The 24,902-nt window shown below is 48.2% G+C and overlaps 1 protein-coding gene across 16 annotated transcripts in view; it reads left to right on the top strand.

Moving 5' to 3' along the window:
* PLEKHA7 (pleckstrin homology domain containing A7) overlaps positions 1-24,902 on the top strand; it is a 243,685-nt gene that overhangs the window by 207,923 nt on the left and 10,860 nt on the right. For 12 of the 16 annotated variants that reach the window (XR_008669775.2, XM_031016209.3, XM_031016207.3 and 9 more), the window contains 10 exons: positions 8,923-8,991; positions 9,166-9,246; positions 10,406-10,555; positions 11,148-11,249; positions 17,164-17,272; positions 17,491-17,717; positions 21,012-21,203; positions 21,299-21,416; positions 22,334-22,437; positions 22,915-23,115. Coding sequence is in view for 15 of the 16 variants with exons in the window: in XM_031016209.3 (XP_030872069.1) it covers positions 8,923-8,991; positions 9,166-9,246; positions 10,406-10,555; positions 11,148-11,249; positions 17,164-17,272; positions 17,491-17,717; positions 21,012-21,203; positions 21,299-21,416; positions 22,334-22,437; positions 22,915-23,115 (1,353 nt within the window). In the remaining variant the exon portion in view is untranslated. Of the gene's footprint in view, positions 1-8,922; positions 8,992-9,165; positions 9,247-10,405; positions 10,556-11,147; positions 11,250-17,163; positions 17,273-17,490; positions 17,718-21,011; positions 21,204-21,298; positions 21,417-22,333; positions 22,438-22,914; positions 24,552-24,902 lie in introns of those variants that run through there. The other 4 variants (XM_031016210.3, XM_031016208.3, XM_055355909.2 and 1 more) reach the window with 2 other exon arrangements.

The following is a 24,902-nucleotide window of genomic DNA, read 5'->3' as shown; positions in this document are numbered from 1 at the left end:
CAATGAAAGGAGATCAGGGCTTTTGATTAGAAATCAACCAGTGCAATTCTGTGTCTGTTGAACACTTGCTGTGTACCCAGTTGACATGGGGAGATGCAGAAAAAAATTTGAGTCTGTCTGGTCTTGAGATACTTCCAGATAGTCTTGGGTTGGTGAAAGAAATTATCCCCAAATAACAGACTCCTCTACAATGACTAGACAAAGATCTGTTTGGCCTGGTTCTCAGAGCTGAGATGGTGAGAATCTCTGTGGGTTACAACACTGGAGAGGCTTCTGGGAGGAGTTGGCATGTGTTTGAAGCTTTGAAGAGCCAGGGGGGCTGGGGCTGGTTGAGATTTAAAGGGAAGGATCAGTGACAGCCAAGGAGAGCCAGGGCACAGTGGTTGTGGCCAGGGCAGCAGAGGGGAGGTGGCACTAGGTCATGCAGGCTGTTGACTCTATCCTAGGCTTTAGGAAGGAAGGTGGATGCTATGAGCAAAAAGACCTGGCTTTAGCATGTGAGGAGAACAAGGAGCTTTCTCTCAAGGCCAGGACTGTCTAACTCACTTGACAGTCAGGTCACACAGAGCTTGAGTGACTGCTCTAAGTATGGTGGTAATTCCTCAGGATTCAAAATGCTCAAGCATAGCTGTATGGACCAAATGTGGCAGCCCAGCCCATCCTCCTGCAGCCTGTGGGGACAGACAGGGTTGTTCCCACCATGCCTATGGAGAGAGATCCAGCAGCCCCCAGCCTCCACCTGCCCTGCACAGCACCATATCCCCGTTCCTCAGCCTCCCTGACAGCCAGTCAGCAGCTGCCTGCATAGTTCTTGTCACCCCTGACCCAGGGCCCAACAGTCCACTCAGACATACCTGTAGAGCATCCATAGTGCACCTGGGCCTATGGGAGAGGCCTGGCATGCCAGCAGCACAGGTGAGTATAAAACACGGGTATACCAGAGTGTTTAGTGCACGGGGCCAGAGGGAACTAAATGCGCCTGAGCAAGAGCAGTAGGAAATAGCTGCCTTCTGGTTCCTGTTTGTATGTGACAGTGGAAACTCACAGTTGGTCCTGGAGTGATGCTTGGCCTCAGGTTTGTTTTATTTCAAGATCATAGAATTTGAGCTATGTGGGATTAAAGAGGGAGAAACTGAGCCACAGAATGGCACAGCAGAACTAAGAGTCCCTGCGTGTCGACTCCAACAGAAGCTTAATAACAATAGGGGGTTATAATGTGTGCCAGTCACTGCATTTTACTTCTATTAAGTTATTTTACCTCCGAAGTGGCCCTGTAAGGGAAGTGGTGGTATCATCTTTTAATGGACCGTGACTCCAAAAGGCTGATGAGTTTCCCAAGCCTACACAGCAGTTAGCGGGTGTCAGTATTTGGGTGTGGCTCTCACCCTAAAGCCCTTCATCACCTTGCCCCACATCCTTTCTTAAAATGGTGCTCTACCACTGTGTACCCAAAGGCCTTATGTTTTTATGGAGCTGAGCTTGGATTGTTATGCCAAGAAATATATTTGATGGGATAGAGAGAGGCAAGTTACATCCTTGGTGTGTTTTACTACCTAAGAGCTGCACATGATTAGAACGTTATGTAGTTATTGGACTTTCTGGAAGTTGTCATTGTTTGTCATGGAAAACAACTGTGTTGATACCAGTATTCCCCTGGTCTTATAGCTGCTACCCCGGTTGCTAAGTTCCTCTCCAGGAACCAGCTGAACTGCACCAGCAGCCTGGAAGAGGCTTGGCTCACCAGCAACCACATGCGAGAACAAGCTGGGTTTTGTGCCAAGTGTGTGTCATCAGTCTGACATGGCTGCCAGAAAGGCTGGCACCCCCCGGCTTCCCTCAGAGGGGCAGGCCCAGATCAGGAGGCAGTAGGCCTGCTCTGCCCTGCTAAGACTCAGCTTGGGTTTAGGGTTCCAAGATGAGAGTCCCACTTCAAGATCCAGATGAAGGAAGGGCTGGAATCAGGGGAGAGGTATTGACGGCTTGCAGAACCATGGCTGGGTGTGTTAGGCGGGATGCTTTTGTTTGTAAGTATCTAAAACCCAAAGCAACCTGCTAAGTCGAAAAGGGAATATACTAATTCGTGTAGCCAGGGGCCCCATTCCCGGGGCTCAGCCACACTGTCACTCTTCTACTTTCCTTGTCTGTCAGACTTCTTCTTTCCTGTGGAACAAGGGCTGCCTCCACACGGGCAGGGAAGGTGGCTGCCTGCAAGCCCAGATTCACTTCTTCCCTACTCAGTATTCCATGCAGTGAGGGAGGAGTTCCCTAATGGGACACACTGGGTGGAGAAAGGAAGCACAACAGCAGCTGGTACAGCTACAGTGCGGAATGACTGAAGGAGTTAGGGGCGATTCAGGAGAGGCATAGAGACAGCCTGTAAAACTCTGGTATGTCTCCATGTGTTTTCTGTGGCCCTAAGGAGGAATTAAGACACGTGGATGGCAGCTACAAGTAGATAGGTTTCAGTTTAGTAGAAGAAAGACTTTTCTAAAAGGGCCACCTCAGGTGGTGGTGGACTTCCCATCACTAGGGTACAACTGAGGCTCAATGAAACTGAGTGGGATGAATGGTTGGGTTAGGAAAACCCCAAGGCTCATTGGTCCTTAGATTCTATGACATGCTGGACAAAATGTCCCTGAGTCAGGGGTCTCTCTGGACATGGTTGAATAGGCCTGTAGACCATTCTGGGCATGGAAATGGAGATAAGCACAGCCCCTCTGGGACCAGCTGCTTATGAGAGGTCCCCCCTGGCTCCTTGGAGGGGGGTGAGGTAAGGAGATAAGCCTCTCTGGAGAGGAGTCTCCCTGCTTGGCACCTGATCTGCTGGCCTCTCCCCTCCATGTGCCACGTTGACTTGGTGTCCCCCATGTCCCTGTTCCAGAGGCCAAGGACTTAAGGATCCAGAGCCCATCTTCCCCTGCCCCCCAATCAGCTGATGCTCAGCTTCCAGAATCAGGGGTGCTTGTGGGCCCACATTGAGAAGCTTTACCTTCCTGAAGTGAGCATTCCTGCTGGGGTGCCAAGTAATCATACAACGGGACACTCTGCTCTTGGGACCCACTTACATTAGTGTGCTTTTTTGGAAATGTTTACTTTGCTGGCATTTTACTTGATGGTGCCAGAGTGAAAAGGACTTACATTGATTAAGCATCTGTTCCTGCCTTGGCAGTATTTGGGCACTTGATGTTCATTTATCTCATTGAATCCTTTCAGCAACTTGAGCAATATGAATTATTATCCCTTTTTTATAACCAGGAACCCAGGTGTCAGAGAAGTAAAGTAACTTCTGCAAAGTTACACTGCTGGGACATGAACGCCGCAACTGACTTCATACCTGCCTTCTTTCGTCCATGCATCACATGCTTTGCCCACCCTAAAGTCGTGTTCATTGAATTGTATTCTTGGCATTGAAGTTCTGCTCTTCAGAACTCTATACCTTAGCTGAGTCAGAAGGGTGGGGTGTGGGGTTCACTGTTGTTGACAATTTAAGTTGTCTTTATGCTGCTGTGAAGCACAGCCAGGAAGATGAGGGTACCTGCTGTCACTCATGTGAAGCCTTTGTAGATAGAAAAGGTTGCAGTCAGCCCCAAAAAGGCTTTTGTCTTCAGTGAGGGATGTGCCGTCAGTGGCTTCAGGGTTACTGGAATCTGGACTCTTCCTGACTGTTTGAACCTGAGATCAGGACTTTTCTGTTCAGGCTCTGTTTCCAAAATCAGCTTCTGGGACAGTTTTTAAAGTTGTAATTGGGGATGCCACATACTTCAGAATCACCTGGGAGCTTGATAAAAGCACAGACCTGGAGGGTTCTATTGAATTGGACACCCTGCTGCCCAGAATTCTGCATTTTTGTCAAGCTCTGGGGTGATTCTTGTGCACACTAGGGTTTGAGGTCTATTGTTCTGGAGAAGAAATTATTAACCCTGGCTATGAACGAGAACTGTTGGGGAGTTTTTAAAATGAATATACATGTCTGGGTCCTACCCCTTAGAGACTGTGACTTAATTGGTAATATTCAGGTATTACTCCTTAATTAAAACAAACAAACAAACTCCTTAGGTGTTTTTAATGCACATCCAGCATTGAGAAACATGGTTTTGAAGCAGCGGCTCTCAAAATGTGATCCTCAGACCGAAAGTGTCAGTATCTGGGAATTCATTAGAAATGCAAAATCTTGGGTCCCACCCCAGATCTGCACCACAAGAACCTCCAGGGATGGGGCCCAGCAAATCTGTGTATTTGCCCTCTGGCTGATTCTGATGCATGCTAAAGTTTGAGAACCCCTGTTTTAGGGCAGTGCTTCTCAATCCTGGCTGCATATTCGAATCACCCAGGAGAGTGTTTAAGAATCCCAATGCCCAGGCCCCATCCCAGACCAATTATATCAGAATCACTTGGGGTGGAACTCAGGCATCGGTACTTTTTAAAGCTCCCCCAGTGATTCCAGTGTTCAGCAACGGCTGAGATCCACTGTCCTAGGTAATGAGGACAATGTTCCCAAAAAGGAGCTATAAGCATTTGGGACCATGGGTAAGACATAATCATGTAGATGCACCACAGTTCTGGTGGAACTTAAGGTTGAGTGGGGGTGAGATGAATGCATGGCACGACTCTAAACTAGTATCTTACAGAATGTGATGAGGGAGGACAAAAGAAGAAGCAAGTTCCCTTCTATGATGTTCCTCCTTGCCTTCTGCAGCAGAACCAGGAAGGAAATGAACACTGAAATTGCACTCCCACAAAAACCAGCCTGTGCAAAAGTCCCTTCAGACAGCACATAACATTTTATAAAAAGGAGAGAGCTGCAGTCTGGGAAGGTCCCATGGCCCATGGGAGGAGCATCCACGGTCCCATGGAAGTAGCATCACCAAGATTCAGGCCTGGTTGTTTGAATTGCATAGCACACAGCCTCCTTAAAGTTTTCCCTTTGCCAGTTCCCCAAATTCTGGCTGCTTCAAGTGTCATTTGATGTCTCACCTGTTACGTTTTGTTGTATTTGCCTTTTTGTTTGGAACAGATTAAAAATAATGAACCTTTGATCAACGTGCTTTACAAAGTGCTGAAGAAGTCAGCACGGGGCTGTCGGCCCAGGAGAAGCGTAAGATGATCTGATCCGTGTCTCCAAGCGGGGTCATTCCATTGCTTCTGGCTCGGTGCCGACTTCATCACTTGCTTAACCAGTTGCTCTCCTGACCGCCCCAGGCTTCCCGCAAGTCATTTTGGTTTATTTTCTTTCAACTGAAGCTCTCTTCAGCATTTTGGCTGATGCACCAGGCTGAGCCTCTCATCTGCAGTTTTCTGTGACTCCATGTTTTGTGCTGCCAAGGGTGGGGGAGCTTGCCTGGCTTGCCACCAGCTTGTGTTGTGTTTCCATCATCACGTGTCTGCCTCCATGGCGAGGGCTCACCCAGACAGAGTTGAGCATGAGTTTCTTGGGAGGGAACAGCAGTTATTGGTCATCTTCCAAGAGCCAGGGTATCCTCAGATTCCACGGTGGCCCTGAGATTAAGGTGGCATTTTTTGGGGGCAGGCAGTTGGTATTTGGATAACAGCCTGGAGCTGGACTAGAATAAAATGCCACCCCCTGCCCATACCCTCTTTGATTGATGCAGAAGTAGGGACTGCAATGTGGCCAGCTCTCACAGCATTCCAGGGGAGGATGCAGATCGAGAAGCAGGTGTTGTGTCCAACCATCGTGAGCCCTGAGAAAGTGGGTTGGGATGTGGTGGAGGGGAGGGAAGATGCCTGGGTGGCCTTTGATTCCCCTCTGATGGAGAGACTCTTTCAAATGGATGAGCACCCACAGACTTTTACTTTTTCTGATGACAGAGATGCTGGGGGGACCCAGAGTTGATGTTTTAAGTGTATTTGAACATGGCTATAACAAACACACTTTTAAAAGGAAAATTAGATGTAATATGCTACACGTGGATATAATATTTCTTAGCAGCCTCGGCTGTCTGGAGCAGAGCTACATTCAGAAGCTTAACGGTCCTCTGAGCTGTAGAAACAGCTCTCATCAAGCCCATGCTCTAGAGCGTGTGACCTTTCGTCCATAGGAGACAGAGCCAGCTCACGTTACTTTGACACATTCATGAACTCACTGAGCAAACATTGCCCGAATTTCTTCAATATGCTAGGCCCTGGCTGGGCTTTGAGGATACAGAGGAAAGGCATCCATCTCCACAGTCACCCCTAATTAGGTTACTCTCTAGTGAGGAGAGACAAATGAGCAAACGGAACATTGTACTCTAATGTGCTGGGTGCTGTAGTAGCGGCAGATGCAGCGTGTGGAAAGAGCACCCTGAAGGGCATCATCCCCAGTTAAAGGGAGAGAAGAGATGTAAGTACCTCGTATCAGTCGAGCTTATAGTCCTTTGAATTCCTAACCCACAACACCTAGTAAGCAGCAGTTTTTTTTTTGTTTTTTGTTTTTTTTGACATGGAGTCTCGCTCTGTCACCCAGGCTGGAGTGCAGTGGCGCAATCTCAACTCACTGCAACCTCTGCCTCCCAGGTTCAAGAGATTCTCCTGCCTCAACCTCCCGAGTAGCTGGGACTACAGGTGCGCGGCACTGCGCCTGGCTAATTTTTGTATTTTTAGTAGAGATGGGGTTTCACCATGTTGGCCAGACTGATCTTGAACTCCTGACCTCATGATTCACCCGCCTCGGCCTCCCAAAGTGCTGGGATTACAGGTGTGAACCACCGTGCCTGGCAAGATAAGCAGCACTTTAAAAAGGGACAAGAAAAATCTACTTCTTAGAAAAAGAGGTAGTACTAATATCCTGAGAGGGAGAAAAAAAAGGTTGAATGTATATTCAGTATTCCATGAAGGCAGCAAAGGGCATACTTTTAGAAAGCTTTCCATCAAAAAGTATAATTTAGAGGATTCAACTTCTTCTCAAAATGTCCTTTTTATATAAAATATTCTTTTCCTGATGGTGCTGGATAAATGAGGCATTGCTCAATTAGATTTTCTGGCTTGTTATTTAAGTATCAAAAAGACATCCTCTGTAAAAAGCTTCAGTGAAATAAGGGGAAGAGTTTTGCTGGGGGAAAGAATCCCCAGAGTGTATCTCCATTTGAAAATGATTTCTACCTAGAAAATGAGCCCCAAAGGTCAGCGGTTTGGAGAATAGACAACCTCCTTGTTCTTGGCTTTGATGAAAGGACAATGACATAGAGCGAAGACTTCACTGCTTTCACCTGCTTTTTCTCCTGGGTTCCCCTGAGTTTAAAACCCACATTCTGCCTGAGAAGTTCAGCTGTTTGTGATTCACCAGGATTAACTTCATGCCCACCTCCCTACACCTCCCTGCACCACCCCCCCCGCATTGCAGGAGACAGCAGTCTGTTTGTTTGTGGATCGTTGCAGTCTTGTGTTCTGCAACTGTGTGTATACGTGTATGTACACATGATCTGACAGTCTGAAGAGCAGAATTTGGCTGGAGTTCTGTTTTTTCCGGGAACTCAACAACACTGACCTACATGTGTTTCCCTTTGACCTACATGCAATGCAATTCAATAAGCATTTGCTGAGTTTGTGCCAGGTCTTCTGTTCAGGGCTGACTTTACCAAGATAAAACAATGGTTCCGCCCTCTTCTGTGCGACCAAAGGGATCGTGGGAATGGGTGGGGCACGTGTGTAGCCCAGAATCAGTCCTCACTCCAAGGCAGGGAGAGGTCTTCTCCCTTGACCTTTGGATTTGCTCACGACAGTTTGCAGGGAGAGGTAGCATAGGACAGTTGGGCACATGAAGGGCTTGAGCACTGAGTGGAATGTTTGCCAATTTATTTCCACCCCCAACCCACACTGACAAACTTCCTGGACCTTACAGATAGAATGGGGAGAAATCTACACCTCTCTCTCCAGCAGCTATTGGTCCACATTGGGACCTCTCTGCATAGCACACACACACCACCTGTCTCTGCCACTGTTAGCTCCACCCTCCATTTTCCTGGTCAGATCTGCAAAATAGAGCTCAGTGAGGTGGTTTCCCCTACATTAGGCAAAATAGATTTGGTTCTCCCTGGCCTTGTCTTGGCCGTGGGAGGGTGCATCTGTGAAAGTCACTCCCCTCAGCCCCTGCATGACTTTTGGCAAGAAATAAATTGGGGGAAATGGAAAAATGGGATAAGTAAGATTTAGATTCTCAGGAGTCAGTGAGAGACAGGCAGCATATTGCCTACTTTGAGTCAAATTAGGGATGGGAAATGTAAAATCCCATTGGCCCGCAAGTTTGGGTGACTTTTGTGTATTGCTTTATGGTTTCCTTTCTTGTAACTTACACAAGTACAGCCTAGCCTCAGTTATTCAGGGAACAATTAAAAACCCTTGCTGGGAACTAGCCAGGTTCCTTTTTACCTTGGCCAGGTCTTCTTCCCAAATGGTAAAGGGTGAGGAAGGCTGGCCGTACCCACAGGGAAGTGGGCTGCTCAGAGACTTCCTTAAACTAAGGCTTGACAATGGTCAAGGGATTTGTTTGTTCCTCTGGGTCTGCCCATCTCACCACCCTGGGCAGGGGGTGATGGGCTTCGTAACTTGTGTTTGTTCCCAGGTTCAGTAGTACACCTCTGTCTTATTGGTGGCAAATCTTCCAAGATTCATGCTGATTTTTCACATTCATTTTAGGCAAATATATACTTTTAAAATTGATGATCCTTTAACTTGAACATCTACCTTTTCTTTAACTCAAAGGACTTACCAGCATTACTAGAATCATCAAAAGGTTTTGGTTTTTTCCTAAAATGAAATAGGCATAGAAATAGCGAAGTATGGCCCAAGTTTTTGTCCTTCTCATACTATGACCCTACCTGCCACTGCCAAGGACTTCCACACCATCCATTATAGGATGAATTTTCTTTCCTGAGTTCTGATCTCAAACACCATGGTTAAATCTCTTTTAAATTGTTCGCCTCCCAGATGACAGGCCGGGACCTTCTCAAGGATCGAAGTCTGAAGCCTGTGAAGATCGCTGAGAGCGACACTGACGTGAGTGAGCAGAGTGACACGCTGACCCCTCAGCTGCCTCCTGACCCAGACCCCGGGTGAACAGCTTCAGGCAGGGCTTGGATGGTTCTGTAGCCAAAGGCTGTCTGATCACAATCCCAAGGTCATGTCCTTTTCTCATCACCCCAGGCCCTCTCCACCTGTTCTTGCTTTTAGGTCAAACTGAGCATCTTCTGTGAACAAGACAGGGTCCTCCAGGACTTGGAAGACAAGATACGAGCCCTTAAAGAGAACAAAGTACGTGTCAGTTTTGAATAATCTCGGAATGGGCAGAGGGGCATTTTGTCCTGTCTTTCTTGAGACATAGGCTGGACCCTTATGTTAGTATTGAAGAGCAGATGTTAGCTTATTTTAAAAAAAAAAATGCACCGGGTGCGGTGGCTCATGCCTGTAGTCTCAGCACTTTGGAAGGCCAAGGCAGGTGGATCATGAGGTCAGGAGTTCGAGACCAGCCTGACCAACATGGTGAAACCCTGTCTCCACTAAAAATACAAAAATTAGCTGGGCATAGTGGTGGGCGCCTGTAATCCCAGCTACTCAGGAGGCTGAGGCAGAAGAATTGCTTGAACCCGCGAGGCAGAGGTTGCAGTGAGCCGAGATCACGCCACTGTATTCCAGCCTAGGCAACAGAGGAAGACTTCGTCTCAGGAGAAAAAAAAAAAAAAAGCCTTTGTGTTTAAATGGTGTTTCTTAGGGGTTTCTATCTTATAGAGACCCTCCTGCCCCCATTCTTCTTTGGCTTACCTCTCCGTGGAGGCCCTGTGAGGTGAGCCTGGGAGAGGAGCTCCACTGGCTTATATGTGATGACCCCAGGTCCCTGAACCCCAGGGAAGCAGGGTTCCTTTGGAGGAAATGGCTATAGTCATTACAGGGCAGAGGTCTTTGCTTCCTAAAGCTCCTTGTCTCCTAGGATCTGGGCTATGGAGGCAGCAAGTCTGGATGGGAGTGCCGGAATGGGCCAGGGGCCACCAACATTTGGCCTTTTCTATTCTTAAAGTATTTTTTTCCTTTTGCATTTTAAATTTGTGATGCTGGAGGTTGACAATATACTCTTTTCCCTAGGAGGCTAGAGAGGTTTTTGTTTTTTGTTTTTTTAATTCTTTGATTTATCCTCTTAGCTTAGTTTATCCTCTTAGTTTATCCCATAAGGAGTTAGACAGCTGTATCCCTAGTTTACAGATAACAAAATTGAGGCACAGAGCTGTTAGGTACTTTCCCCAGCCTACTCCCTAGACAGAGTCAGAGCTGGCATCAGAGCCCCGACTGTGGGCCCACATCTCAGCGCTGGTCCCTTCAGCCTTGGTTAGGTCCAGTAGCTTTGGTTCCTGGTGTGGTACGGGGAGGCCTCTGGGGACTGTCATCCTATCCTGCTGTTTTTTGGCCCTTCGTGGTGCAGGACCAGCTAGAATCTGTGCTGGAGGTGTTGCACAGACAGATGGAGCAGTACCGAGACCAGCCCCAGCACTTGGAGAAGATTGCCTACCAGCAGAAGTTGCTGCAGGAGGACCTTGTCCATATCCGAGCTGAGCTCTCCAGAGAGTCCACTGTGCGTAGAGGGTGGCGGACCTGTCTCCCTCAGGACGGGCTGAGCAAGGGGCTGCTTTTCTCACCTCCCAAGATGTAGTTGAGTTGGTGTCCAGAGGCAAGAGTCCTGAAATAGCAGAGCTTCTCCAGTAGCAGAACTGCCACCTGACAGTAGATGACCTTGTCTGGGGGTGACATGTCTGCCTGCGCGTGTGCCTTAGGCTGTTTACCACAGCGACTCTTGAAGGCCAGTGACACCCAGTGGGCCAGATTCCTCAGAGCTGCCTGCAAGGCTGTTCCCCTGATCTGTGTGCAGTTAATTCCAAGTTGTCAGAATCTGCTTTTTCACTTTTCAGTCTGTTGTGGTACAGGCCAGGGCTGAGAATCAGAGCATCCTGAGGGTGGAAGAGTGAACAGTGCAGGTGACCAGGGTCAGAGCACAAATGAGAGGATGCCACGCTCTTTCCTGCTCCTCTCTCTCTCCCACCAGGCCTGCCCGGTCTCCTTCCCTCTTCCCCTGGCTGGGTCAGCATGATCAGGAGTACACATGTTCATGAGGCCTTCCAAGGGGGCAGGGGACAACTAAGAACTGGAAGCATTGTCTTGGCCAACAGGAGATGGAAAATGCTTGGAACGAATACCTGAAGTTGGAGAATGATGTGGAACAGCTGAAGCAGACCCTGCAGGAGCAACACAGAAGAGCCTTTTTTTTCCAGGTGACCTGATACCTGTCCATCCCTTCTGAGCTCTTGTTTTTTGTTTTTCCAAGAGACTTCACCTGTGGGCGCTGTGAGCACTGCCCAGAGTCCTTCTCCCCCTCGGCCCCAGATGCTCCAACCCTGTAAAGGAGCCACCCCAAGCTCTCCCTTGAGGATCCCTTCCCCAAGCCAGGCTGTGATGAGAAGCTTCACCCCATTCCCCTTGCCTTGCTGCTCTCAAAGACAAGCTCTTGGGTGTTTTAGAAAGGGCTTTACTTCTGATCATTTGGTGTCATCAGTAATCACAGAGTGATCCGTGTTCCTGTAGTTCTTGGCCCCATCTTAGGCTGCTAGCTCATCACTTAGACAGCAGCAGGAAGTGCCCACCCCTTCGCTCCTCTGATTGCTGGAGATAGATGTTATCACACCACTACCAGAGGGAGACAGTGTGAATTCTGTCCTTTGAGGCACTCTGGTCTCCAGGCAGTCATCTGCATTTCTGGAGGCCAGGCTGGGTGATGCCCATCTCTGTGACCCCTGTACCACTCAGGAAAGTTGGCCTTAGAGCCCTGCCACTTCACCCTTAAAAAATCAGGCCACCCTATTGATAGCTGCTTCTGTCCCCCAGAAGTGAGACAGTGAAAGGACCTGTGTGGTTTTTCTTCTTCCAAATTGGGTTCCAAATTGCCCAGTGTTCCCCCACTGTGGTGCTTAACCAGGTTTCCACCCCACCCTCACAATTTTTTAAGTGGAAAATAACCTGTTTTTTTTTCACCTGACTTAAGATCTATATCTTCTCCTTTCAGGGCCCTGACATAATAAGTGTGTTTGAATTCAGCAAGCATTAATTGAGGCTTCTTGTGTATGAGGCACCACGCTGGGCCACTTTTGGTGCTGGGCTTGCTAACTGATAAGATAGTTCTAACCAAGGCTCTTTGTTTAAGTGATTTAATGAGTATATTGACTCTCCAGACATTAGCCTCACCCCAGAAAGTTGAAGGAAATTCTGGAGTAGGGTGTAGGTGTGTGGGCCCTGAGGCTTTTCCAAGGGCCCTGCTGTCCCTCTGTTCGTGCAGAGATGGTTCCCAGAGAGCCCTGCCTAGGACCACGTGGAGGAGACCCTCTCCTGTGGCTCAGGGCTGGCCTACAAGACTCTCCCCAGCACTTGTCTATCTCCTGCCACTGTTGGGGTCGTTTTCCTCCCATAATTTCTCTTCATCCACACTGGCTAACATTTCACTGCTCTTTTCTGTAGCCCCAGCATTTACCGTAATGACTTGAAAATACTAGGTGAATGTTGTTGACAAAGTCCTTCAATTATTTCTGGTTATGAGTTTATAAAACTGCCCAGGTTATACCTATTTTCTTGGACTTCAGTGATCTGAATTTTTTTAGCAGTAATTTTTTTTTGCTTTATTTTTAGCAGTAATTTTTTAAGCTTTTCATTCTTTGTTTCTGTAATTACACAAATGGTACATGAATACGTGTCTTTGAAAAGGCCAAAACAGTAAGAAGCAAAAACGAAAAATGATATAAAAGTTCCTCTTCCCCCCTCCCTTTCTGCCCCTCCCATCACCCTCCCTATGTGTCATCAGTGCTATCTATTGGTGGCATTGCCTTCTAGACCATTTTCTATGCATTTTCAAAAATATGCACATGCATAGAATCATATGATTTATTCAGGGATGGGAGCAGGTAAAAGGCTTACTTGAAGAGGATCACACTTACACATTATTTGGCAACTCACTTTTTTTGTCATAACCTGATATCGTGGAAATCTTTCCCGGACAGTTAATCCAAAATTTATGCTGCCCAATAAAATATAAATTAATTAAAAGTAACTGAAATTCAAAATGTATTCCTCATTTACACCAGACTCATTCAAGTGCTCCATACCCACATGTGGCTATCGGCTACTGTCTTGGACAGCAAGGATTATAGGTTTCTATCATCTCAGAAAGGTGTATTGGGCAGCGCCAGTCTAAGGAAATTAAACTTGTTTTTCTTGACTGTTACATAATATTTCATAGTCTGGGTGTTTTCTACTTTAGCCATTCCTCTTCTGATAGCATTTAATTATTTTCAGCGTTTTGCTTTTATAAATGGTGGTGTGATAAGGATTCGTGTAACTGCCTTTTCACATTGTTTACAAGTATCTGTGTAAGATAGGCTCCTAGGAGTGGACTTGCTGGGGTTGGAATGAGTATACATCTTAAAAGTTGATGGATATGCCAAACCACCTTCTAAAGGGCTGCACCTGTTTATCTTCCTACCCACAGCAAATGAAAGTACTGGACCTATTTGCTCACATCCTTGTCAGCACTTGTAATTGATCTTTTTAGTTTTGCTAGTCTACTAAATGGCATCTTGCTTTAATTTGCATTTATTTAGTTATTAGCAGGTTAAATATCTATTCGTATGATTATTGGCCATTTGTGTCTTTACTGTGCCTTATGTCATGGTGATTTAACATATAGCAGGCCTAGAATCCTTTTTTTTCCCCCTTCCCTCCCAAAAGCAAATAGATACACTGTGACAGGTCTTTGTCACAGATGCCCTGGAGAACTCAGCCCCATGACTTACTCTCAGATAGGCCAGCCTGGAGCCTGCATCTTGATTTCCACCTTGCCTGCGGCACTGCTCACACTTTCCCTAAGTGGCACGGTAACCTGGGAAGCTAACAAAGCCCTGCTTTGAGCAGGCACTGTGCTAGCTTCTTTGGTGTCATTCTAGGCCAGGCAGGCTGTTAGAGCCCTAGATAAATCATCAGCACTGCAGATGCGCTTGCAGCCCCATGTGCAGATTCTCAGTAACAGGGCTTAGAAATTCGCCTCCCTGTAGTCAGGTTTGGCTGCAGGAAAATAGCCTTTTCAGTCAAGGCTAAAACAGTGAGTTCAAGGCTTTGCTGAAAGCAGCACATAGGAGCCTTTCTACCCAGTGTGCTGGGAGGAGGCAGGAATAAACTCCACCCCCTCATTTCCCCCAAAATTCCCCTCCCCTCATTATGAAGGCCCAAAATTCCATCACCGTTGGAGAAGGATAGACACTCTCCAGCCTTTTTTATTCTCTGCTCTCTGTTCTTTTCTCACATGTGGGGGTGACAGAAAGGCATCAGGAGGGCAAGAAAGTGGCTGACAGGGGAGCTTTGCCAGGGAGCTATGGAGGAGGAAGAGGACTGCGTTTAATCCCTTTCTTTACCTGTTCCCAACACTCAGCTTGGGGACTTCAGCCCTAGAGGTCATCCTCTTACGTACACATGCCCTGGGCTCGGTAATACACCTGTCTGTTTTAGGATGCTCATGCTTTGGCACGGAGCTGAGAATCAAACCCATTATTAGCTTGCCAGACCTGAGGATGTGCTTTATGTTGGAGGGGTTGAGAGAGAGAGTGAGAACTGTGAGCTCCCCCTTGGGACAGGAGGCTTTGGACTTCTGTTGTCATGGCTGTTGGAAAGTATTTGCTCAGGGAATTTTACATGACTGGTCCTTTATTCACGTAGCATGTATGCACTGAGAACCTGCTAAGTGCCAGGCCCTGTAGGGATGGATCAACAAGCAGTATCGGGCAGGTCCATGAGGCTCATGCAGTGCAAGAACTCTTCCAGTTAAGGGGTAGCTAGGTGCCTCGAGAGGAGATGGGGTGGGAAGCCTGCCTTTATTTTAGTCCATGGGGTGGGACCAAGGCTATCTTTCCCCCATTTTAACTTAAAAGTCAAGAGAATACTACATTTGATGTTTAAACAGCCCCGTCAAGAGCTGGCCCGTAGTCTCTTAACCGCATCAGACCCCTCTGCACCTCTTTTAGATCCTCTTCCCATTTGATTTTGGTTGTCAGAATGCACATGATCATATAGCCTAGGTCCTTCCCCATTGTATGTAGATATGTATTTTTTGGAGTTTATTATTTTTTTAAATTGATATATAAAAATTGTACTCTTATTGTGCTAAAAAAATTAACAGCTTTATCATATATTTCACGTCATAAAATTAACCCTTTCGGCTGGTCGTGGTGGCTCATGCCTATAATCCCAGCACTTTGGGAGGCCAAAGCAGGAGGATCACTTGGAGCCAGGAGTTCAAGACCATCCTGGGCAACATAACAAGACCCCTGTCTCTACAAAAACTGAAAAAGAAAAAGAAAAACTAGCCAGGCATGGTGGCATGCTCCGGTACTCCTAGCTACTTGGGAGGCCAAGGCGAGAGGATCACTTGAGCCCAGGAGTTTGAGGTTACGGTGACCTTGATCATACCACTGCACTTCAACCTGGGCAACAAAGTGACCCTATCTCAAAAAAATAAATAAATAAATAAATTCACCCTTCTAAAGTATACATTTCAGTGGTTTTTAGTATATTCACAGCATGATACAGCCGTCACCATAATCAATTTTATAACACTTCATCATCCCCCAGTAGAAATCCTGTATCCATTAACAATCACTCTCATTCCCCCAGCGTCCCCTCTGCCCTTGCCAAACACTAATCTACTTTCTGTTTCTACTGATTTGACTAGTCTGGACATTTCTTATAAATGGAATTATGTAATGTGTGGCTTTTTGTGACTGGCTTCTTTCCCTCACATGTTTTCAAGGATCATCCTTGTTGTAGCATGCATCAGTACTTCATTCCTTTTTATTGCCAACTAATATTCCATTCACTACTGTATTTTTAACTAAACCTCAAATATCGGGTTCAGCTGATTTTTTAAAAATGTTTTTTATATCCTAGAGATGGTGTAAACTCTAGTCCTTGCCTTCCCTTCTGTCATGATTACATAGGACAGTGCCTTTTAAAAAATTGTGGTAAAGGCCAGGTGCAGTGGCTCACGCCTGTAATCCCAGTACTTTGGGAGGCTGAGGCAGGCAGATCACCTGAGGTCAGGAGTTCAAGACCAGCCTGGCCAATGTGGTGAAACCCCGTCTCTACTAAAAATACAAGAATTAGCCAGATGTGGTGGTGGGCACCTGTAATCCCAGCTACCTGGTTGGCTGAGGCAGGAGAAATGCTTGAACCTGGGAGGTGGAGGTTGCAGTGAGCCGAGATGGCGCCATTGCACTCTAGCCTGGGAACAGGAGTGAAACTCCATCTCAAAAAAAAAGGAAAAAACTGTGGTAAAATACACAGAACATAAATTTACCACCTTTATTATTATTATTATTTTGTTGAGACAGGGTCTCACTCTTTTGCCCAGGCTGGAGTGCAGTGGTATGATCTCGGCTCACTGCAACCTCTGCCTCCCAGGTTCAAGCGATTCTCATGCCTCAGCCTCCCAAATAGCTGGGATTACAGGCGCACACCACCACGCCTGGCTAATTTTTGTATTTATAGTAGAGATGGGGTTTCACATGTTGGCCAGGCTGGTCTCAAACTCCTGGCCTCAAGTGTTTACCTCCTTGGCCTCCCAAAGTGCGGGGATAACAGACAAGAGCCATTGCACCCGACTCATCTTAATTATTTTTAAGTATACAGTTCAGTGGTGTTAAGTACATTCACATTTTTGTGCGCCCAATCTCCAGAACTTTTTATCTTGTATAACTGAAACATTATACACATTAAATAGTTCTGCATTCTTCCCTCTCCCCCGCCCCCAGCAACCACTGTTGTACTTCCTGTCTCTATGAAATTGACTAGTCTAAGTATGTCATACAGTATTTTAGTGGAATGGCACAGTGTTTACGGCAGTCTATTTTTAAATTAGGTAGGCAAGCTGGACTGCTGAAAGCTACTCTGAAATTTCTCCCTGGATCGTGGGCATTTTCCTTGTCTATGCTTACCTAGAAAGCTATGAAGCAGGCTTGGTTCTAGCACTAGTGGGGTTTCCAGAGGGGATGCTGCCCTCCAGGGCGGGGGGCTCTGTCTGAAATGGTAGGATAAGTCCTAAGAAGAAACTTGTAAGGAGCTAAGAAGGCAAACCCACCACTTCATCTTCCTCAGGAGAAATCGCAGATACAGAAAGATCTATGGAGAATTGAAGATGTCACTGCAGGCCTGAGTGCAAATAAGGAGAACTTCAGAATTCTAGTGGAGTCAGTAAAAAATCCGGGTGAGCTGTTCATCTTCCTGGGTGTGGGGGATCTGGTTGGGGGCAGGGTGGTGGGAGGGTGGAAGGCTGGGAACCGGGAGGGTGGAAGGCTGGGAACCAGGTGGGTGGGATGGCCCTTGGGGGGGTTGAGTCTTCGAGGTGCTAAATTACTCCACTCATCCTCCAAGGAAGGGGATCTTTGTTCCATCCCGTGCTTTGTTTCCTTCTATGCCCCTTAGAGAGAAAAACGGTGCCTTTGTTTCCTCACCCGCCTGTGCCTTCACTCTCAACTTCTGAGAGCAAGCCGCCCCCACAGCCCAGTCCTCCCACCAGCCCTGTGCGGACCCCTCTGGAGGTTCGACTGTTCCCCCAGCTGCAAACCTACGTGCCGTACCGACCTCACCCACCCCAGCTGAGGAAAGTGACATCCCCCCTTCAGTCACCAACTAAGGCGAAGCCCAAAGTTGTAAGTAGTGATAACTAGGAGCTGAATGCCATTGTTTCCTCTCTGTCCTCAGATTACCTTCTCCTGGGAGAGAAACTCCTGGGAAAACTTGGGGAAATGGACCCAGCCAGCGTCCTAAAGGAGTCCTTAGTCACAAGCAGTTAAAAAGTAGTATTTCCCTGCTATTGTGCCTTAGACTGTCAGAACTGGAAGAGCCCTGGAAGATGATCTAACCCAACTCTCCCATTTTGCAGTTGGGAAAACTGAGGCCCACCAAGAAGTGAGCGTGCTGAGTAGGGTGGAGTTTGTGATCTGCAGAGAGGTGTGTGGCTGTGGACGAAGCTGTCCCCATGCAAACCTTTGTGCAAATCCGCAGGGGGCTCTCCTGCAGTTACACAGCCTGTGGGCAGTGAGCTCAGTCCAGTGGAAAAGTGTCCTTCCCTTCACCCGCCGCTGAGCTCTGGGCTGGGTTGTGAGGATGCTTTGATCTTTAAAATAACCTCGCAGAGTATACACAGCAAGAGCAGTATCCCCATTCCACAGAGAAGAAAACTAAAAGCCTAAATTGTTGACATTTGCTCAATGTCTCCATGCTAACTAGTGAATCCAATCACATCTCCTGGCCCTTCTCTTTTATTCTGTGCCATCTGCCATCTAATTGGGCTTTCAGTCCCAGATCCAGTCTGTGGCCTCTGTGGCTGACTGGGCCAGCACCTTGGTTTGCCTGGCATAGAAAGGGGCCAAGCTCTTGGCAGAGTCTGGGAATGCAGGAGACTTTAAAGAAATAGGAGATGTGGTCAGGTCCCAAGAGAGCTCACGCCTCCAGGGCCAGGCCAGCCTTGGCTGGAGAACACAATGAGGCTGGTCCCAGTGCAGGGAAGCCATAGCAGAGTGGACCTCGGAATGGGGCCCTCCAGATTTTTGCCAACAAAGGCTTGGAGGAGACTCACCTGGGCATCGTGTGTGCCTGGACCTCTGATGAGGTCAGTGCACAGTGCTGGGTAAAACACAAGAGTTCTGCTACCCTGGTCCTCACCATCTACCTGCTTCCAGCCATAGTCCAGGGCCCGGAGCTGGACCCAGGATATGGCCCAGCACCCAGCCAGAGAGTCACTGTGGATTTCAGCATCTTGAGATCTCCTTCCCAATCCCAGATCTAAGAGGTGGACTGGAGCTCTAGCCCTAAAACAGGAGAGGGAAAATTCCAAAACAAACAGCAGGAATGTCTGGGGCAGATGGCTGCCAACATAGGGCAGAATGCTGCCAGCTGGGACAGGGAGTAGGGGAAAAAGGCACTGGCATAGGAGCTGGGACACCCAGATTCCGGAACTGATTCTCTCACTGTGTCCTCAGGCAAGTCCGTCCCTTCCCTGAGCCTCCTCATTTTCCCTTTTGTGATGGTCACAGAGGCTCCTCCTCAGCCTGGTCATCTGTGGCTCTCAGACAGGGCTTTCTCAGCTTGGGTGAGCATCAGGATCACCAGGAGAGGTCCTGTCTCCTAGGAATATATGTGTGTTTGCCAGTTTTACCATTTGTTTTATTACTTACTTGTTTTTAACACTTATAAGATGGGCGTGGTGCTGCTTGCCTGTCGTCCCAGCTACTGGGAAGGCTAAGGCAGGAGGATCATTTGAGCCCAGGAGTTTGAGGCTGCAGTGACCCGTGATTACACAACTGCACTCCAGCCTGGGCAATACAGCAAGACCCTGTCTCAAAACAAAATAAAACCCATTTACATTTGTGAAACAATAATATCCATCCTGAAAATGACATAAAACAGGATTATATAATTTAACAAATAACAATAAAGAGACCACCTGTTTTATACCAACAGCTAGACTAAGAAATAGAACACTGCCAGCAACCAGAAGCCTGTGGGTTCTTTCCCAGGCCAAGCTACTTCCTGTCTGCCAGAAGTAACCACAATCTTGACTTTTTGGATAATAATCCCCTTGCCTTTTTTTTTTTTTTTTTTAATTTTAGTACCTGTGTTGACTCCTAAACACTGTGATTATGCTGTTATATAACTCTATACTATTTTGTATCTTGCATCTTTTCTTCAACATTATGTTTGTGAGATTTATATACATTGTTGCATGTGGCTATAGTTCTTTTATTTTTATTTGACTTATTTTCTTGAGTTTAATGTTTTTAAAAATAAATTAGATAATATTCTCAAAGGATACAAAAGCAAAAGATATAAAAAAGTACATAATAACATGTCTCCTTCCCACCCTCTGCCTCCAGACATTCCATTCAATCAAAGGCAATCAATGTTTTATGTTTATCTTTCTGGGGAGCTTTTTAGAAATTGGTGATTCAGCTATCTTGTCAGGATTGGAAACTGTGGATCCTCAGAGAACCAGTGCGTATCTTAGGCAGATGGCTTAACTTTCACACATCAGTGAAGCATGTTGCTTTAGAAGATTGTTGATAAACCTTTGCTTTGGAGTGCTGTTTCCTGAACTTTCCAAGAGCTTGGAGTGCCCTTTCCTGAACTCTGCAAAATTCTTAAAAACAAAACCAAATTAGACCGAGAAAGAGGGAATTTAGGAGGTAGAAGGCATGATGGTCATTAGTCCTGCGAGTGGGCGTTCATGGCAGCCAGGGGCCGGTCTGTTGATATGTAGAGGAACCACTGCCCTCACAGAACATTGTGGACAGGCAGTTTCAAGGAAAATGTTGCATTCATCACATTCTAGGGAATGAACTGCATGGTAGGCAGTGAGTCACTCATCCTGACCGCCTGTTCTGTCTGAGTCAGGAAGGAGGAAATATTTTGTAACCATGCACATTTCTGATAGAAAGGCCAGGAGGATGTAGACTCTGTCCTTGTTCAGGTCCCCACCTTGCTGAAGGCGCCAGAGCTCGTGTAGGGCCAATGAGCCGGCTCAGGCTGAGCACTGCTGAGTGGGTAGATGTTACTCTCCAGGTAGGTGGTGCTGTCGTAAGCATGGAAGTCAGGGCAGGGTTAGCAGCCTGCCTGCAATGTGCACTCCAGATGAGCAGAGGGAGCAGTTCAGCACAGCACCCAGGGCATGGACCCGGGAGACCTGAGTCCTGGATTTCAGGACACAGTTACAGGTAACACTTTGAGGAATAGAAACTGTATACCTCTGAGGGGATAGAGGAGCAGAGCATGTCCCTTCTTCACTGCTCCGCCAGGGGAAGTGTGAGTGCTCCTTGGCTGAGGCAGTCATGTTCTGTGGCTCTGATGTGGCCTGTTCCTACCCTTTAAACCTCCACTGTGGCAGTACCTAGCAGTCCTCCCTCCAGCTCTGTCTCGCTGACCACTGGTCTGGTTCTCTTTCTCAGCAGGAAGATGAAGCACCTCCCAGGCCCCCACTCCCCGAACTCTACAGCCCAGAGGACCAGCCCCCGGCTGTGCCGCCTCTGCCAAGAGAGGCCACCATCATCCGGCACACATCTGTGCGGGGCCTCAAGCGGCAGTCAGACGAGAGGAAGCGAGACCGGGAGCTGGGGCAGTGTGTGAACGGGGATTCCAGGGTGAGCGGGGTACCCTGGGGCTGCCACTCTGCATGTGGGGAGAGGTAAAGGGGTGTGACACTGGCAGGTCACATCACCTGGGACTCTGCCCACAGGTGGAGCTGCGGTCGTATGTCAGTGAGCCTGAGCTGGCGACCCTCAGCGGGGACATGGCCCAGCCCTCCCTGGGACTTGTGGGCCCTGAGAGCAGGTACCAGACGCTGCCAGGCAGAGGTAAGGCAGGGCCCTCCCTGGAGTTTCTCTGGGAATTCCACCACACTGCTTCCAGCCTTCAGCTGGTGCCTCGTACCCTTCTGCCTGCAGCTCTAGGCCTAGGAATGAGCAGCAGCTGTCAGGGGGGTCTGGGATGCCAACAGGGAGGACCTGGCCTGCCTTCCTCTGGCCCACATCCTGATTCTCTTCCTCTTTTGTTACATCTGTCCCCAGGAACAATGATAATAGCAGTTACTAGAAAGCCTGGCACTGTTTAAGCACTTTATATAGACATGATATTCACAACAATCCTATGAGGAAAGTACTGTCATCCCCATTTTAGAGACACGGAAACTAAGGCCCAGAGAAATTAAATAACTTGCCAATTAGCTGGTCATTGGTGGAACCAGAAGACAATCCCAGTGCTCCGGCTCCAGAGTCACTGCACCCTGTAGGCCGGAGTGCTGGGTGGCTGCCACCAGCTTGGCCATCTCAGACCTTCCAGAGTGCCACTCGAAGACTCTGAGCCCTTTCCTTAAATGCTTTCTTGCCAGTTGAGTGTCCTTCTCACTGTCCTCCTCACCCCAAGTTGGGTTGTGCAGGGTGCCTAAGAATGGATCAGGGGGTGAAAGGCATTCCTGCCCCTCCAGCCTTTCTACCTGCCAGGCAGCCCAGTCATCTGCATGTAAGGGAAGCCTGGGGTGGTCCACAGATCTGCAGGGACACTGCCCTCCATCAGGGACAAAGGTCACCCCTGGGCTGGCCCCCATCCTCTATTGGGGACCTTGCTCCTTCATGCCCTGGGGAGGAAGAAGAGAAATAAGGGTGGGTCATTGACTGGGTGCTCTTGGTCCTTCTGCAAGAATGTGTGATGAGGGAGAAGCAGGGACCCATCCACCCCAGCACAAACATGCTTGCACTTCTCTTTCCTCACTAAGGGCTCTCAGGGTCCACGTCAAGGCTCCAGCAGTCGTCCACCATTGCTCCCTACGTCACACTCCGGAGGGGTCTCAATGCCGAAAGCAGCAAGGCGACCTTCCCTGTGAGTGGCCTTGAGCTGTCGAGGACCTCCCTGCTCCTTCACGTGGGGAGGGAGGGTCTCCCAGGGGGACAGTAACTGGCCATCCCTTCAGCCCTGGGGATGGCCTCTGGGGTGGCCTCAGCCCCTCCTGAGTTCCCTGTCACCCACTGTCCACCAAGGAGGGCATCCTGCCTTTCTCTCTGGCCTGTCAGGGTGGCAGGAGGGAGCTCAAGAAGCCTGCATCCTGGGTTCTGGCCTCACTGGACAGGCCTGAGCCTAAGTGTCTGCATCTGCAGAATGGGTGCTACTCAGAAAGCTCCGAGGGTTGGGGGCATCGTGTTGCTTAGAGGAAATAGTTCTCTAAGGCCAAGAGGAGCCCAGCTAGAGTGTGCATGTGTGTGAGAGAGAGACAACGGGAATGCAGCCAGCGGGGTGGCTGTCCTCTGCGTGCCCAGCCCAGCCGTTCTGTGTCTCTCTTGCCTGCCTCCTCTTCCTCAGAGACCTAAGAGTGCCTTGGAGCGCCTGTACTCAGGGGATCACCAGCGAGGCAAGATGAGTGCAGAGGAGCAGCTGGAGCGCATGAAGCGACACCAGAAGGCCCTGGTCCGAGAGCGCAAGAGGACACTGGGCCAAGGGGAGAGGACGGGCCTGCCGTCATCTCGCTACCTCAGCCGGCCGCTCCCTGGAGATCTTGGCTCAGTATGTTAGGAGGGGCCAGGCAGCGGGGCAGGGACAGGGAGCCGAGTGCCCCTCAGAGTCCCCCAAACACAAGCACATCACAGCTCCCAGTGAGCGAGCTGTCCATTGACCTACATGTTCAGAGAACACCCCATGGGGCTGTTTGTCCACGACCCAGGCTGGACAAATGCCTGGTCAGAGGGTGACCTGAACCAGAGCTGGAGTGAGGATCAAACAGGCCCAGGAGCCTGAGGAAATACCCAGTCAGTCCGCCCAGCCGCGATGGAGAGGGGCCTTTGCAGGCGTTCAGAATCTCAGCTGAATTCAGGACCTGGGAATACAGGGTTCAGAGAGGAGACGAGGAAGATGGTGACACGATTTGGTTAGAAGCACAAGCAAACTGGTCAGCCTCCCAGACCTGCCAGCAGATGCTGTGTGAGGGTGATGGAGCACGGGGTCACACCCCTGCCCCAAGGGCCACTGGTCTCCCTGGGCTTGCAGTGCAGAGGCCTCAGGGTGTCTGGGATTGCTGGGGAGGCCTGTGCTGCCCCCTGGTGGCGCTTCCTGGCGCTGCGCCCTGTCCACAGTCACCTTAGGTACCTTTGGAAACATTCCATTTGACTTTTCCCTGTTGTTTGAAATCCCATGTTTCCCTAAACCTCTAGCCTGATTGTTCTTTCCCTAATTCATTGCACAAGCTCCTTTGCTTTTAGTGTTACCGCTCATTGCCTCTCTAATCCTGCCTGATTGTGTTTACAGAAGCTTCTGATTTGCATTGAACATGCTCTAACTGGCCTGTGCTACTTATTACCGGGCTTTGTAATAGCGGTTCTTGTCTCCATAGCCTGTTGAGTGTTCCCAGATGTGACTCACCTTTCTGCTGCCCTCTTCATGCAGGCCTACTGACTCATAATTCACTTGTCCCAAAAGCCACCCCACAAGCCTGAGCCAACCTGCTGCCTGACGCCACAGTCATTGCCAGAGGTCTGGGCATTATTAATTTATAAAAATCCATGCTTTACACCTGGACAGTAGACAGGGACTTCAGAGATTGCACGTTTGAATGCGTTCTCCCAAGACTGAGGTTGTTCGGTTTTAATTCCTGTAGTCCAATCACACAATTTCTTATGGAAAACCTTTTGTGTTTCTGGTATTTAATAACTTGAAGGGATAGCAAAATATACTGTGTATTCAGAGGGCCTCTCTGCAGCTGCTAGCTCAGACACCAAAGGGGTAAGGCCCAGGACATTCATATCTTTAAAAGCTGCAAACCTGGTAACCTTTAAACTTTTAAAACAAATGTCATATGGGGTAACACTGACCTTTTATAATTTGATGTCTCAAATGTAGAGATTATCTAAAAATCGTAACTTGAATACCTTGTAATTTTTCTCTTAAAAAAGAAGACTTGTGTAAGTCTCTGCATCAACGCCAATAAACATGTTGCTTAATAATAATGGATTGGCGTGGTTCTTCCCCAGGATACCTTGTAGAGTCTAGTGAACTTTTCCTGTTTGTGGAAACAATCAGGCTGGGTTTAAATGAGGACTTGTCTCTATTTGGAGCATTTGTGAGCGTGTAAGGAAATGAGTGTTTTCTTTGTGAATCATTAAATTGATTTTTTCATCTTTGGAACTTCAATTGCCTAATCCTTTCCAACAATAGTTGGAAACCATCACCTAAGAGTGATTACATTGATTTGGAGTCATTATTGAGAGCTTGTGCATGAATGGGTGAAATGTGCGAATATGGCTCTGGGTTTGGGGTTCTGGAGGGACTTGAGGCATCAAAGACAATCAGGACCATTT

This window comes from Gorilla gorilla, chromosome 9 (assembly GCF_029281585.2).
Source record: "Gorilla gorilla gorilla isolate KB3781 chromosome 9, NHGRI_mGorGor1-v2.1_pri, whole genome shotgun sequence".
Classification (NCBI taxonomy): domain Eukaryota; kingdom Metazoa; phylum Chordata; class Mammalia; order Primates; family Hominidae; genus Gorilla; species Gorilla gorilla.
The sequence above is the reverse complement of the archived record's forward strand: the minus strand, read 5'-3'. Positions and strand labels throughout refer to the sequence as shown.